Source organism: Hyla sarda, chromosome 11 (assembly GCF_029499605.1).
Source record: "Hyla sarda isolate aHylSar1 chromosome 11, aHylSar1.hap1, whole genome shotgun sequence".
Lineage (NCBI taxonomy): Eukaryota > Metazoa > Chordata > Amphibia > Anura > Hylidae > Hyla > Hyla sarda.
In genome coordinates, this window is record NC_079199.1 from 55,592,891 (window position 1) to 55,606,433 (window position 13,543).

Below are 13,543 nucleotides of genomic sequence, written 5' to 3' on the forward strand. Positions count from 1 at the left end.
TTCACTAAAGTACCCCTTTAAAGGGGTACTCCGCCCCTAGACATCTTATCCCCTATCCAAAGGATAGGGGAAAAGATGTTAGATCGCCGTGGTGCCGTTGCTGGGGAGCCCCGGGGATCCCCGCTGCGGCACTGCGCTATCATTACAGCACAGAGCGAGTTCGCTCTGCACGTAATGACGCGCAATACAGGGGCCGGAGCATCATTACGTCACGGCTCCGCCCCTCGTGACGTCACGGCCTGCCCCTTTCAATACAAGTCTATGGGAGGGGGCGCGGCGGTCGTCACGCCCCCTGCCATAGACTTGCATTAAGGGGACGGGCCGTGATGTCACGAGGGGAAGAGCTATGACGTCACGCGGCTCCGTCCCCTGTATCGCCCGTCATTACGCACAGAGGGAACTCGCTTTGTGCAGTAATGATAGCGCAGTGCCGCAGCGGGGATCCCGGGGCTCCTCAGCAGCGGCACCGCGGCGATCTGACATCTTATCCCCTATCCTTTGGATAGGGGATAAGATGTCTAGGGGCGGAGTATCCCTTTAAGGAAGTATTAATTGGAAAAAAAAAGTTGTTTCTAATGACAGAAACGCTTTACGTAACAGTAAAATGTTTCTGCAAATAATTTGTTTTTGTTGGCTTTACCACACAATTATACAGAATTTAGAATGTCTGCAGAACTGGAATACTGAAATAAAAGTGTACCGATTGTATAGGAGAAGAACAACTAATAAGATGCTGCGCTGCCCACACATTACTACTCACTTTATCCTCCAAATGAAGCTTTGACACTCGAAGATAAGCCACAGGAGCAAAGGCGTCATTAGAATGCATCACCACCTCTGAGGAATCACTGTAGCAAAGAGAGACAGCGGGGTCACATACGCAAGTGGACAGCGCGGCTACATTATAGGACATACGGGGATGTAGGGCGACAATCACATGCACAGAACATATACTGACTACAAATTTGCATCGAGTTACACTTTTTAACCTAAACCAAGACTTTCCTAAATAAGTGAATAAGTGATATGAAAGGAACCCGCAACCATATTAAAATATGCAGATTAAATCAGAACAGAATCTAAGTGTAAGTCTAATAAGGGTATGTGAGACTTTTACAACACAAGAGACAATAGATCCGGAGACCAAACTTATTGCTAAATCTTTTCCTTCCATTGTATGAATGAAGCGTCCGGATAATACAACATCAAAACCCAAATCTATCCAAATGAGCAATGGCTAGGCAGCCAAGTAGGACTGTAAGCATAGGCTGACCTCAGAGGGCTGTCGCCTGCAGCTATGATGGGAGCTTGTTAATAGTGCAGCTATAATTACCGGCAGGGAGCGATATGGAGAACTCCAGGATAACAGCCTATAATTAGCTCCAAAACCCATGTGAGGAGCTCAGCAAATTATTAGGAACCAAACCCTTAAGTGTCAGCCTTTTCTCCTAAAAGATGAGTAAATTCTGCTCCTTTTGCTTCATCTTATTACTTCAGGGCAAGTTCTTATACTAAAATAGGCTTGAACGAACCAATAAGAGCTGCTGTGCTGCCCAATACCCAGGCAATTACTGGTGCCTAGGTTACAATGCAACATCTACGCCAGTGTTTCCCAACCGGTGTGCCTCCAGCTGTTGCAAAACGATAACTCCCAGCATGCCCGGACAGCAAGGCTGTCCGGGCATGCTGGGAGTTGTCGTTTTGCAACAGCTAGAGGCGCCCTGGTTGGGAAACCCTAATCTATGCTGACACGCTACAAAAAGAAGGATCATTCTAAATCATTACGTGCAAAAAGTATAAGACTATTTAAAGGGGTACTCCAGTGGAAAACTTTTTTTTATTTTTTATTTACTTACGCCAGAAAGTTAAACAGATTTGTAAATTACTTCTATTAAAAAAATCTTAATCCTTCCAGTACTTATTAGCTGCTGTATACAACAGAGGACATTTTTTTCTTTTTGGAACACGGAGCTCTCTGCTGACATCATGACCACAGTGCTCTCTGCTGACATCTCTTACCATTTTAGGAACTGTCCAGAGCAGCATATGTTTGCTATGAAGATTTTATCCTACTCTGGACAGTTCCTAAAATGGACAGAGGTGTCAGCAGAGAGCACTGTGGTCATGACGTCAGCAGAGAGCTCTGTGTTCAAAAACTAAAATAATTTCCTCTGTAGTATTTAGCAGCTAATAAGTACTGGAAGGATTAAGATTTTTTTAATAGAAGTAATTTACAAATCTGATTAACTTTCTGGCACCGGTTGATTAAAAAAAAATAAAAAAAAGTTTTCCACCGGAGTACTCCTTTAACAATGTAGAAAGGTGGCTGCATCAGACAATAAAGCTTATGAAAGGGAATACTCCTTATGTAAAAAAAAAAAAATCTTAAATATTATACAACGAAAAGTTCTGCTTTCTTTTACATTCTTTTAGAAATGTACTGTAATCAAAATCTTAGTTTGCTGTCAGTGAATGGAACTGATTCTGACCAATGGCAGAGCAGAACAGTGGCAACCCCCCGTTCTGCCCACCCCTGGATGTCGAGGGGATCGTGGGAAGAAGATGGAGGTCGGTACCTGCAGGAGAAGATGCCTGGAGATCCCCGATTGTCGCTGGAGACTGCTGGATCCTGGGTTAGGTAGGGAAACTACAGTGGGGGGGGGGATTGAAAGTGAAAGTAAAGTGATCTTTACTGTGGCAACCACTAGGAAGGCCAAACTGCAACTCCCAGCATGCTGGGAGTTGTAGTTTTGCAACATCTGGAGGGTTACAGTTTGGAGACCACTGTTACAGACCACTGTTACCTAGACTGCCCAGGCATGCTGGGAGTTGTAGTTCTGTAACATCTGTCCCTTCAGATTTAGCAATTTTCCAGAATTTTTTGAAAATTGCTGCTCTACTTTGAAGCCCTCTAATTTTTTCAAAAAGCAAAAATATGTCCATTTTATGATGCCAACATAAAGTGGACATATTGTATTTGTGAATAAAAATAAAATGTATTGTGAATATCCATTTTCCTTCCAAGAATACAGCTTCAAAGTTAGAAAAATGCTAAATTTTCAACATTTTCATGAAATTTTGGGATTTTTCACCAAAAAAGGATGCAAGTAATGCCGAAAATTTACCACCAAAATAAAGTAGAATATGTCACGAAAAAACAATCTCAGAATCAGAATATTCAGTAAAAGCGTTTGAGTTATTAATTCGTAAAGCGACGGTGGTCAGAATTGCGAAAAAGGGTTCAGTCCTTAAAGGGTACCTTTCGTCAAAAAAACTTTTGATATATTATAGATTAATGTATGCAGAATAACTTTCCAATAGCATGTTATTAAAAAATATGCTTCTTTCTATTTAATTTTCCACTTTGAAAAAATGACCACTAGGGGTCTCCCTACCAGTCCTTTTTTATAGATTTCAGACTCATGAACGAGTCCTAAATCTCAGACTGCAGCCGGGACACAGACAAGCAAAGCACTGCTCCCTGACAGTGAGCAGTGCTGAGTTTGTCTGTGTTCCGGCTGCAGTCTGAGATTTAGGACTTCTGCCTGAGTCTGAAATCTATAAATAAGGACTGGTAGGGAGACCCCTAGTGGTAATTTTTCAAAGTGGAAAATTAAATAGAAAGAAGCATATTTTTTATTAACATGCTATTGGAAATTTATTCTGCATACATTAATCTATAATATATCAAAAGTTTTTTTGATGAAAGGTACCGTTTAAGGTGAAAAAGGGCTGCGTCCTTAAAGGGTTAAAGGGGTACTCTGGTGGAAAACTTTTTTTTTTTTTTTTTTAAATCAACTGGTGCCAGAAAGTTAACAGATTTGTAAATTACTTCTATTAAAAAAATCTTAATCTTTCCAGTACTTATTAGCTGCTGAATTCTACAGAGGAAATTCTTTTCTTTTTAGAACACAGTGCTCTCTGCTGACATCATGACCACAGTGCTCTCTTCTGACATCATGACCACAGTGCTCTTTGCTGACACCTCTGTCCATTTTAGGAACTGTCCAGAGCAGCATATGTTTTCTATGGGGATTTTCTCCTACATTGGACAGTTCCTAAAATGGACAGAGATGTCAGCAGAGAGCACTGTGGTCATGATGTCAGCAGAGAGCTCTGTGTTCTAAAAAGAAAAGAATTCCCTCTGTAGTATTCAGCAGCTAATAAGTACTGGAAAGATTAAGATTTTTTTAATAGAAGTGATTTACAAATCTGGTTAACTTTCTGGCACCAGTTGATTGAAAAACATTTTAAAAAAAAGTTTTCCACCGGAGTACCCCTTTAAGTCCTTCCACCATGTTTGTATCCATCTATAGACCTGTTACATTTTATCAATATCATTTTGCAGGTGATGTCTCCTGACCTGACCTCATTATTCCAGATATGGTCTTTATAGACCACTATATGGCTGGATCACAATCTTCCTCTTCCTACTTAAACTTTGGCTATAAAGCCAAACATTCAACTTGCCTACTATCTGGCTACACTGCTGAATCCTTTTGGGGGTGTCAAAAATGATTACCCCTAAGTCCTACATGATCTGAAGTCTCCACTAACAGAGAACGGCCAATACAATAGTATTGTTGCTTTTTCTTTTGTACTGATCACTTTTCTACTAAAGCTGTTATTCTGTACTGATGGGGTTAAACGTTGTAATGTGAATTTTCTCCAGAAGGATGTAGATGCAGTAATCTTGGATATATTCAACTAGCACTCACCTATAACGGTTATATCTGAAGTGAATTTGGAAGCTAATGTTAGTAAGGAAGCAGTTTGGGCTTCCACACAAACCAACAGGACTGTCATACAGACACAGTAGCTCCATGAAGAAAGACAAGACATTTTTATCAAACAACAGTCCCTTCTCTATTGTACAGTATGAGAATCATAACCTTTTTGTGTCTTATTCTCTATAAATACATCTTAGTAGGAAAGTTACATTCCAAAGAATATCAAAATGGACTTTCACTTTCATTAGTAGGTACTTGGCTTCAGAAGAACCCGGCTCATGGCGCTGATCGACCTGACAGGAGGATATGCTTAAAAGAGGATTTATTGACCAGAATGCAACGCGTTTCGCTGCGCATGCGCAGCGAAACGCGTTTCAATCTGGTCAATAAATCCTCTTTTAAGCATATCTTCCTGTCTGGTCGATCAGCGCCGTGAGCCGGGTTCTTCTGAAGCCAAGTACCTACTACCACTTTTACTCCGGAGGGCAGCAGATGACCTTTTTCTACATACCTATTCCATCGTTGTGTATGTGCTTACACAACCACCCAGGGTGAGCAGTTCTAATATATATATATATATATATATATATATATATTTAGCCCCCTGGGTCCAACAATATTATTCTATGGAGCGCTTACTTCCTTGTGTGGTGTCCCGGCACCGTATTGTATACGTTACCTATATAGAGGTCCCCATAGTCAGAGTCCCTAGGACGTCGGGGTCCCTATTTTGTAGTTTTCTCCTTGTCACCTCTCACTTAGTGGATGACTATATAGCAGTTCTATTTAATATTAATATAAGTATAAATATGTATATATTTAGTTATCTACCTGTTCGGAGCATAGCAGGACCTGCGGGTCACGTGAATAGGTTAGAACTCTATGGTTTTGCTACAGGACCTTTGGAGGTTCCCGTGACGTGTTCACCCACAATGCACTGTAACGGTGAGTGACAGTCATTACGGACCAATCCAAACCGGCCAGCCCCTGCCCATATAAGGGAGCTGCGCCATCTTGATCCCTCTCTTGGGTTGCTGACTCTGGAAGAGGTAGGACCTCCGCAACTTACAAGACGATTTACTAGGCCAAAGCCTTGCAGCCTCGGCCTCTAACATAGCGGATAGACTAAGCAATTCCCCGCTACTCACCGCAGGATCACTGGACCTCAATATTCCCCTAAATCCAGCGGATCTCTGCTATACAATCCTTAAGAAGCTAAATTGAGCTTATCTGATCCCAAACAACTGTCAATTGCTGCTCAAGCTATATGTAAAGAGACTCTGTTATCTGGACTGTTACTATTACTACATGCACAGAAATTCCTCAGTAAAAGTTCCTGCAAGTTTTCAGTTAACAGCGGTTGTGGACAATCCTTTATTTCTGCATCACCTATTGCTCTTGGGAAGGGTGGCAATAGGCCTATCAAGAAACACAGCATTTAACCCTCACCCTGGCGTCACGAGTGACAAGGGTTAACAGCGCCCTTAACTATCCTGAACAGCAACACCCTAAATACCCAACACCCCCACAAGACAGTATCCTCTCATCTGCTACCACACTTTTCTCTAGAGCTTTTCACTTTCATTGACACAAACTGGGCGAATGCACTAACTTCTAGGCAGTTTCAAAGCATCTTAGAGTTGAAAATAGCAAAATATTCCAAAAGTCAAGAACGCGTCCTAACTCTTAGGACAGTAAAAGCAGCCCCTCCCCCCATGAGAGAAAGTATCACGATTAATCCCTGTCATGAAAGAATTATGAGCTACGATTACAGAGATTTTAATGTTAAAGAATAAAAAGCAAAAAAGTGTAGCCTCTAAGTGCTTGAGTCGCCGCGCTTTGCTGGAACAGTTTTTAAAAACAATTGTCGCTCTGGGTGATTTCTTTTCTGCAAGAGCGGCTGTCACCGAATGCAGGAAGCTGATGGTCTGTGAACACCGCTGTGCCATTAAGGCTGCACCAAGGAGAATCAAAGTGCTCAACTACTTTGTGGGGTGGGCAGCTCAAATGTGATCTGCCGAAATAAGCTGCCAGACCCAGCAACAAGACTGCCACATTCTGCTCGCTTGTGAAAAGTCTCATGAGCTCTTACACAGTCGAAATGACTGCTACATATTTTTAATCAGTTCTAGTCTCAAAACATTAAACAAGATCTACAATACTAAGCTCTAAAGCAAGTACTATAGCATACTGCCTGATGAAGATACCTGGAAATTCTAGGACAGTCTCCAGGATTAATGAATTGGAAACGCACTATATAGACTAAAGTATTGTGGCACCTAGACATTACACTTACAAATGTTTTTAAGACATTCTAAATCCATAGGCATTAATAGGGAGTGGGTCTCTTTTTGCACAGCTTCCTTTCTTTTGGGAAGACTCTATACAAGAGTTTTGAGATATCTGTGGGAATTACCCGTATTTTTCGCCATATAAGACGCTCCGGCATATAAGACACACCCAATTTTAAAGGGTGAAAATCTAGAAAAAAAAGATTCTGAACCTTAAACCTGCGGACCTCCAGATGTTGCAAAACTACAACTCCCAGCAAGCCCAGGACAGGCCAGGAGTTGTAGTTTTGCAACATCTGGAGGTCCGCAGGTTGAAGACCACTGGAGGAGGTAATACTCACGTGTCCCCGCCACTCCGGATCCGTCACCGCTGCCCTGGATGTCGCCCTCCATCGCTGTCGCCGCGTCCCCGGGGTGTCCCCGTCGCTCCGGAAAGTCTCTGCTGCTGGGTATCCTCGCTCTCCGTCGCCACCATCACATCGCTACGCACGCCGCTCCTATTGGATGACGGGACGGCGTGCGCGACGGCGTGATAACAACGAAGGAGAGTGCTGGCCATGCAGGGGATCCCGGCACGGAGCAGACACCGAGGAGGCAGATAAGGTCCCTCCCAGTGTCCTGTAAGCTGTTCGGGACGCCGCGATTTCACCACGGCGATCCCGAACAGCCCGACTGAGCAGCCGGGTTAGAGTCACTTTCGCTTCAGACGCGGCGGTCAGCTTTGATCGCCACGTCTGAAGGGTTAATACAGGGCATCACCGTGATTGGTGATGTACTGTATTAGCCGCGGGTCCCGGCCGTTGATGGCCGTTGGGACCGCCACGATAGGACAGGTTTTAATGTGTATTTGGGGTATAAGATGCACCAACTATTCCCCCCCAGTTTTTGGGAAGAAAAAGTGCGTCTTGTACGGCGAAAAATACGGTATTGCCCATTTATATAGAAAAGCATTAGTGAGGTCCGAGGGCCTGGCTTGCAGTCTCTGTTCTAATTTATTTCAAAGGTGTTTGATGTGGGTGAGGTTGGGGGCTCGTAATGTAAGCTAGTAATGTTCTCCCATACCAAAACCACCCTACTATGGGGGAGTTTTATCAAAATCTGTGCAGAGGAAAAGTTCACCAGTTGTTCATAGCAACAAATCGGATCGCTTCTTTTATTTTTCAGAGGCATTTTTAAGAATAAAGGAAGAGGTCTGATTGGTTGCTGTGGCCTAAAACAATCCTTACACCTTAGACAGCAGTTATTCCTTATAAAGCCTCCCCACATCTGCACACTTGGTTAAGCCATTTGCGCATGTGTTCTCCAGAGAAATGAGCCGCTGCTAGACTAATGGCTTATCTCCCATGAGAACAATCAGGTATGTTGAAATTTAACATGTCCGATCAATCTTTCATCAACATTGCCAGCTGGGAAAGGTTTGGGACACAACCATACACACAAAAAGTCCGCCTGTCATGTCAGATTCAGCTTGAGTTAATTCTCATTTTGGTCACAATCTGAATAATAAATAGTAGCGTTTTAAATATAATAAGCAGCTTAATGTGATCTGGTTACATCTGACGCTTGGCCAAGGCATTAAAACTACTTGTCGAAATAACAAAATAGTTGGCTTGTCCTGAGACACTTGGATGTGGCAGGTGTTCATCTAAAGTTAATGGCCACCTTTAGTCCCATATCGATGGCTCTCTAGCATCCTGCTTTGGTTACAACTATCCAGTGCTTAGGAGAGTATGATTCAGTGAACTTTGTAAAGAGTAGGGATTCTCAGGCTCTAACAGGAACAAAGAGGCTTCAGGTAGGTAGGTTCAGGTATAAATAGCTTTATTCAGCCAAGATGCAACGCGTTTCACTGCGCAAGCGCAGTGAAACGCGTTGCATCTTGGCCGAATAAAGGTTTTTATACCTGAACCTACCTACCTGAAGCCTCTTTGTTCCTGTCAGCACCTGAGAATCCCTACTCTTTACGAAGTTCACTGAATCATACAAGCTTTTATGGGAAGGCTACAGACGAACACAATAATCTTTGTTCCACACGTGCTGACCATTGTTGTGTATGTCGGTACACAACCGGAGCGGGTAAGAGACCATCTGTATCCCCGTCCTTGTCCGGCATTAGCACGTGTGATCCTCCACAGGGAGCGCCTCTGCTTTGTAGTTTTAGTGCTTAGGCAAGGCATCATAGGACATATTTCCAGAGCTACTAGCTGCAAACAGCATTGGTACAATCAAGATGGCGGACAAAAGCTGTATCTTTTTTCTTCTAAATAGCAAGTTAGAGTTTGCATGGGGTAAAATATAATAATGTTCTTATAATGTTTGCTAGTGATGGGTATATACTGTTAAAAAACTATTAAAGGTGCCATTGCAAAATTCTCTAAGTAACCTTTAGTGGTACAGTATTATAGAAAAATCTGATGAAATTAAACTTACACAATTATTTTCTTCTTGAAGAGTGGACAGTCCAAAGTAAGAGACTCATATTCCCCTCCTTCTCCGCACACATGGACCCCATATTGGGCAGACAGCTGAAACAAACAACGACAATCCTTGATTTCAGATTCTGATCCTGGAGACACTAGGAGTTTTTTTTGTCCAACATGAGGTTCCAAAATAACAGTTTGATTCTGGGTGGAAAAGAAAGGTCTGGTACTAATACTACGGAAGACTAGAGAAGAGATGTTCATAATGCGTCAGACTGCTGCTTCTATGATGAATGCTTAGAATAGGATGTAAAATCTGCCTGCTGATCACTGCTACTGTTAACATGGCAGCAAGAAATTCAGAACTAAGAAATCAGAATTAAGAAAAAGTACCATAATCTGAAGTATTTCTATGATGTATGCAAAAATATTTTGATGGGTCAGCACATCCTGATGGAATATACTATGCTAAACCATTTTATAGGACAGTCATTTTAGGGGTGTGCTATCTTGTATAAGTTAACATGAAGAATGTGTGCAGGCAGACGAGCAGTGCTAAAAACCTAATCAGGCAAAAAACCTAATCAGGCACTGTCAATTAAAGTTTCCACAGATTGGTAGTACAAGTGAATATAAGAAACTTTGTCCTATATAGTGGTGCAAAAAAGTATTTAGTCAGCCACCAATTGTTCAAGTTCTCCCACTTAAAAAGAGTAGAGAGGCCTGTAATTTTCATCACAGGTATACCTCAACTATGAGAGACATAATGAGAAAAAAAGATCTATAAAATCACATGATCTGATTTTTAAAGAATCTATTAGAAAATTATGGTGGAAAATAAGTATTTGGTCAATAACAAAAGTTCATCTCAATACTTTGTTATATACCCTTTGTTGGCAATGACAGAGGTCAAACGTTTTCTGTAAGTCTTCACAAGGTTTTCACACACTGTTGCTGGTATTTTGGCCCATTCCTCCATGAAGATCTCCTCTAGAGCAGTGATGTTTTGGGGCTGTCACTGGGCAACATGGACTTTCAACTCCCTCCAAAGGTTTTCTATGGGGTTGAGATCTGGAGACTGGCTAGGCCACTCCAGGACCATGAAATGCTTCTTATGAAGCCACTCCTTTTCCCAGGCAGTGTGTTTGGGATCATTGTCATGCTGAAAAACCCAGCCACATTTCATTTTCAATGCCCTTGCTGATGGAAGGAGGTTTTCACTTAAAATCTCACGATACATTGCCCCACATTCATACTTTCCGGATCAGTCGTCCTGGTCCCTTTGCTGAAAAACAGCCTAAAGCATGATGTTTCCACCCCCATGCTTCACAGTAGGTATGGTGTTCTTTGGATGCAACTCAGCATTTTTTCTCTTCCAAACACGACAAGTTGAGTTTTTACCAAAAAGTTCTACTTTGATTTCATCTGACCATATGACATTCTCCCAATCCTCTTCTGGATCATCAAAATGCTCTCTAGCAAACTTCAGATGGGCCTGGACATGTACTAGCTTAAGCAGGGGGACACATCTGGCACTGAATGATTTGAGCCCCTGGTGGCGTAGTGTGTTATTGATGGTAGCCTTTGGTACTTTGGTCCCAGCTCCCTGCAGGTCATTCACTAGGCCCCCCATGTGGTTCTGGGATTTTTGCTCACAGTTCTTGTGATCATTTTGACACCACGGGGGAAGATCTTGTGTGGAGCCCCAGCTCGAGGGAGATTATCAGTGGACTTGTATGTCTTCCATTTTCTAATAATTGCTCCCACAGTTGATTTCTTCACACCAAGCTGCTTGCCTATTGCAGATTCAGTCTTCCCAGCCTTGTGCAGGTTTCTGGTGTTCTTTGATGGCTCTTTGGTCTTGGCCAGAGTTTGGAGTGTGACTGTTTGAGGTTGTGGACAGGTGTCTTTTATACTGATAAGTTCAAACAGGTGCCATTAAAGGGGTACTCCACTGGAAAACATAAAAAAAAATGTTTAAATCAACTGGTGCCAGAAAGTTAAACAGATTTGTAAATCACTTCTATTAAAAAATCTTAATCCTTCCAGTACTTATCAGCTGCTTGTTCTTTTCTTTTAGAATTTCCTTTCTGCTTGAGGATTTACTCCTACTCTGGACAGTTCCTAAAATGGACAGAGGTGTCAGCAGAGAGCACTGTGCTCAGGCAGTAAGGAAATTCAAAAAGAAAAGAACTTCCTGTGGATCATACAGCATCTGATAAGTACTGGAAGTACTGGATAAGTAATAGAAGTAATTTACAAATCTGTTAAACTTTTAGGCACCAGTTGAAAAAGAAAAAAGTTTTCCAGTGGAGTACCCCTTTAATACAGATAACGAGTGGAGGACAGAGGAGACTCTTAAAGAAGAAGTTACAGGTTTGTAACTTTAAATCTTGCTTGTTTGTAGGTGACCAAATACTTATTTTTCTACCATAATTTGCAAATAATTTTTTTTTAAAAATCATACAATGATTTTATGGATTTCTTTTTCTCATTACATCTCTCATAGTTGAGGTATACCTAAGATGAAAATTACAGGCCTCTCATCTTTTTAAGTGGGAGAACTTGCACAATTGCTGGCTGACTAAATACTTTTTTGCCCCAATGTATTTTAGACAAAAATGCTTTGCTTTAGTAAAGAATAATGGATATATACAGTTCTGGTGCATCTCCAAGTTTAAAGCAATTTATTTATAAAAAGAGGCATAAAATTACAGGCAGGTAGTGGCACTTTCAACACGTTTCAAGCTTGTACCAAATGCTTTCTCCAGTGTGATGCACATACTTAAAGAGTTCGGTACAAACTCGAAACATGTTGAAAGTGCCACTACCTGTCTGTAATTTAATGCAGCACTTGGTATTTTTTTGCATAAAAATAGTGTGTTTTGTGAGGCTTTTTTAGGACGAAGCCTATTTTGACCTTAAGGACCAGGCCAATTTTCGTTTTTGCACTTTCGTTTTTTCCTCCTCCCCTTCTAAAAATCATAAAACTTTCAATTTTGCACATGCAGACCCATATAAGGGCTTGTTTTTTTGCGCCACCAATTGTACTTTGTAATGACATCAATCATTTAATAAAATCTGCCCGTAGCAACCGGGACCCACCGAGCTTAAAGCGTTCTCCGCTCGTGAGAACGGTTTAAACCCTGTTAATGGAACCAGGGCGTACAGGTACGCCCTTGGTCCTTAAGTCCCAGGATGCCAGGAAGTACCTGTACGCCCATGGTCCTGGTGGGGTTAAAAGTGCCCTCTAAAGGCAATTTTATAAGCCAGGTCTGATCTGGCTTAGTTTTGCATCTTTATGCCTATGTGCGACATTCGCACTTCATATACTCATGACCACTGAACAGTGAAAACTGAAAATTGTTTAGGTAAGGCTGTTCCCACAAAAGTTGCAGAAAAAAAAAAAAAAAGGCTTAGGTGAACAATGCAAAATTTGGAGTGTAAGCAAAAAAAACCCTCTAAATGCAATGATAAACCACTGGGAACGGAGTTCCTGCAATTATTTTTTTACTGAGAGAGATTCATCAAAACCTGTCCAGAGAAAAAGTTGACCAGATTCCCATAGCAACAATCAGATCGCTTCTTTCATTTTTAAAAAGACCTCAGCAAAATGAAAGAAGCAATATGATTGGTTGCTATGGGCAACTCAGCAATTTTTCCTCTGGAAAGGTTTTGATAAATTTCCCCCACGGTTCCCATTAGCAGGAATCCTGCAGGACCTGCCCAGAAGCGGAAACCTTGGGTGAGTTCCCACACTTTTTTTGCTAGGACTTGACCCCTGGTCATATGTCTGTCTTTTTCTAACCATATACAGTGACCCCTCGACTTATGATGGCCTCGACATATGATCATTTCAACATATGATGGCCTCTCAGAGCCCATCGTATGTTGAAGGCAGCATCGACATATGATGCTGCTGTGTGTCGGGGCCATCATACAAACAGCTATCTGACAGCGCTGACAACTTCAGCAACTGACAGATAGTTGTTTAATGTGCCCCGTGTGTCCCGTTCTGCCTCCTGTTACTCACATGCTGTCCTGCTAACTCATACAGGCTTCCACTGTGAGCTCTGTGTAAGCCCCGCCCCCCCAGTGCAGC

The 13,543-nt window shown here is 42.0% G+C and overlaps 1 protein-coding gene across 3 annotated transcripts in view; it reads right to left on the minus strand.

Moving 5' to 3' along the window:
• The window catches only part of LOC130295009 (zinc finger protein 770-like), a 179,711-nt gene that overhangs the window by 123,082 nt on the left and 43,086 nt on the right, over positions 1 to 13,543 (minus strand). For all 3 annotated transcript variants that reach the window (XM_056545185.1, XM_056545184.1, XM_056545183.1), the window contains exons 7-8: positions 9,452 to 9,546; positions 761 to 848 (exon numbers count right to left, since the gene is read on the minus strand). In XM_056545185.1, the coding sequence (XP_056401160.1) occupies positions 761 to 848; positions 9,452 to 9,546 (183 nt within the window). The remainder of the gene's footprint in view (positions 1 to 760; positions 849 to 9,451; positions 9,547 to 13,543) is intronic.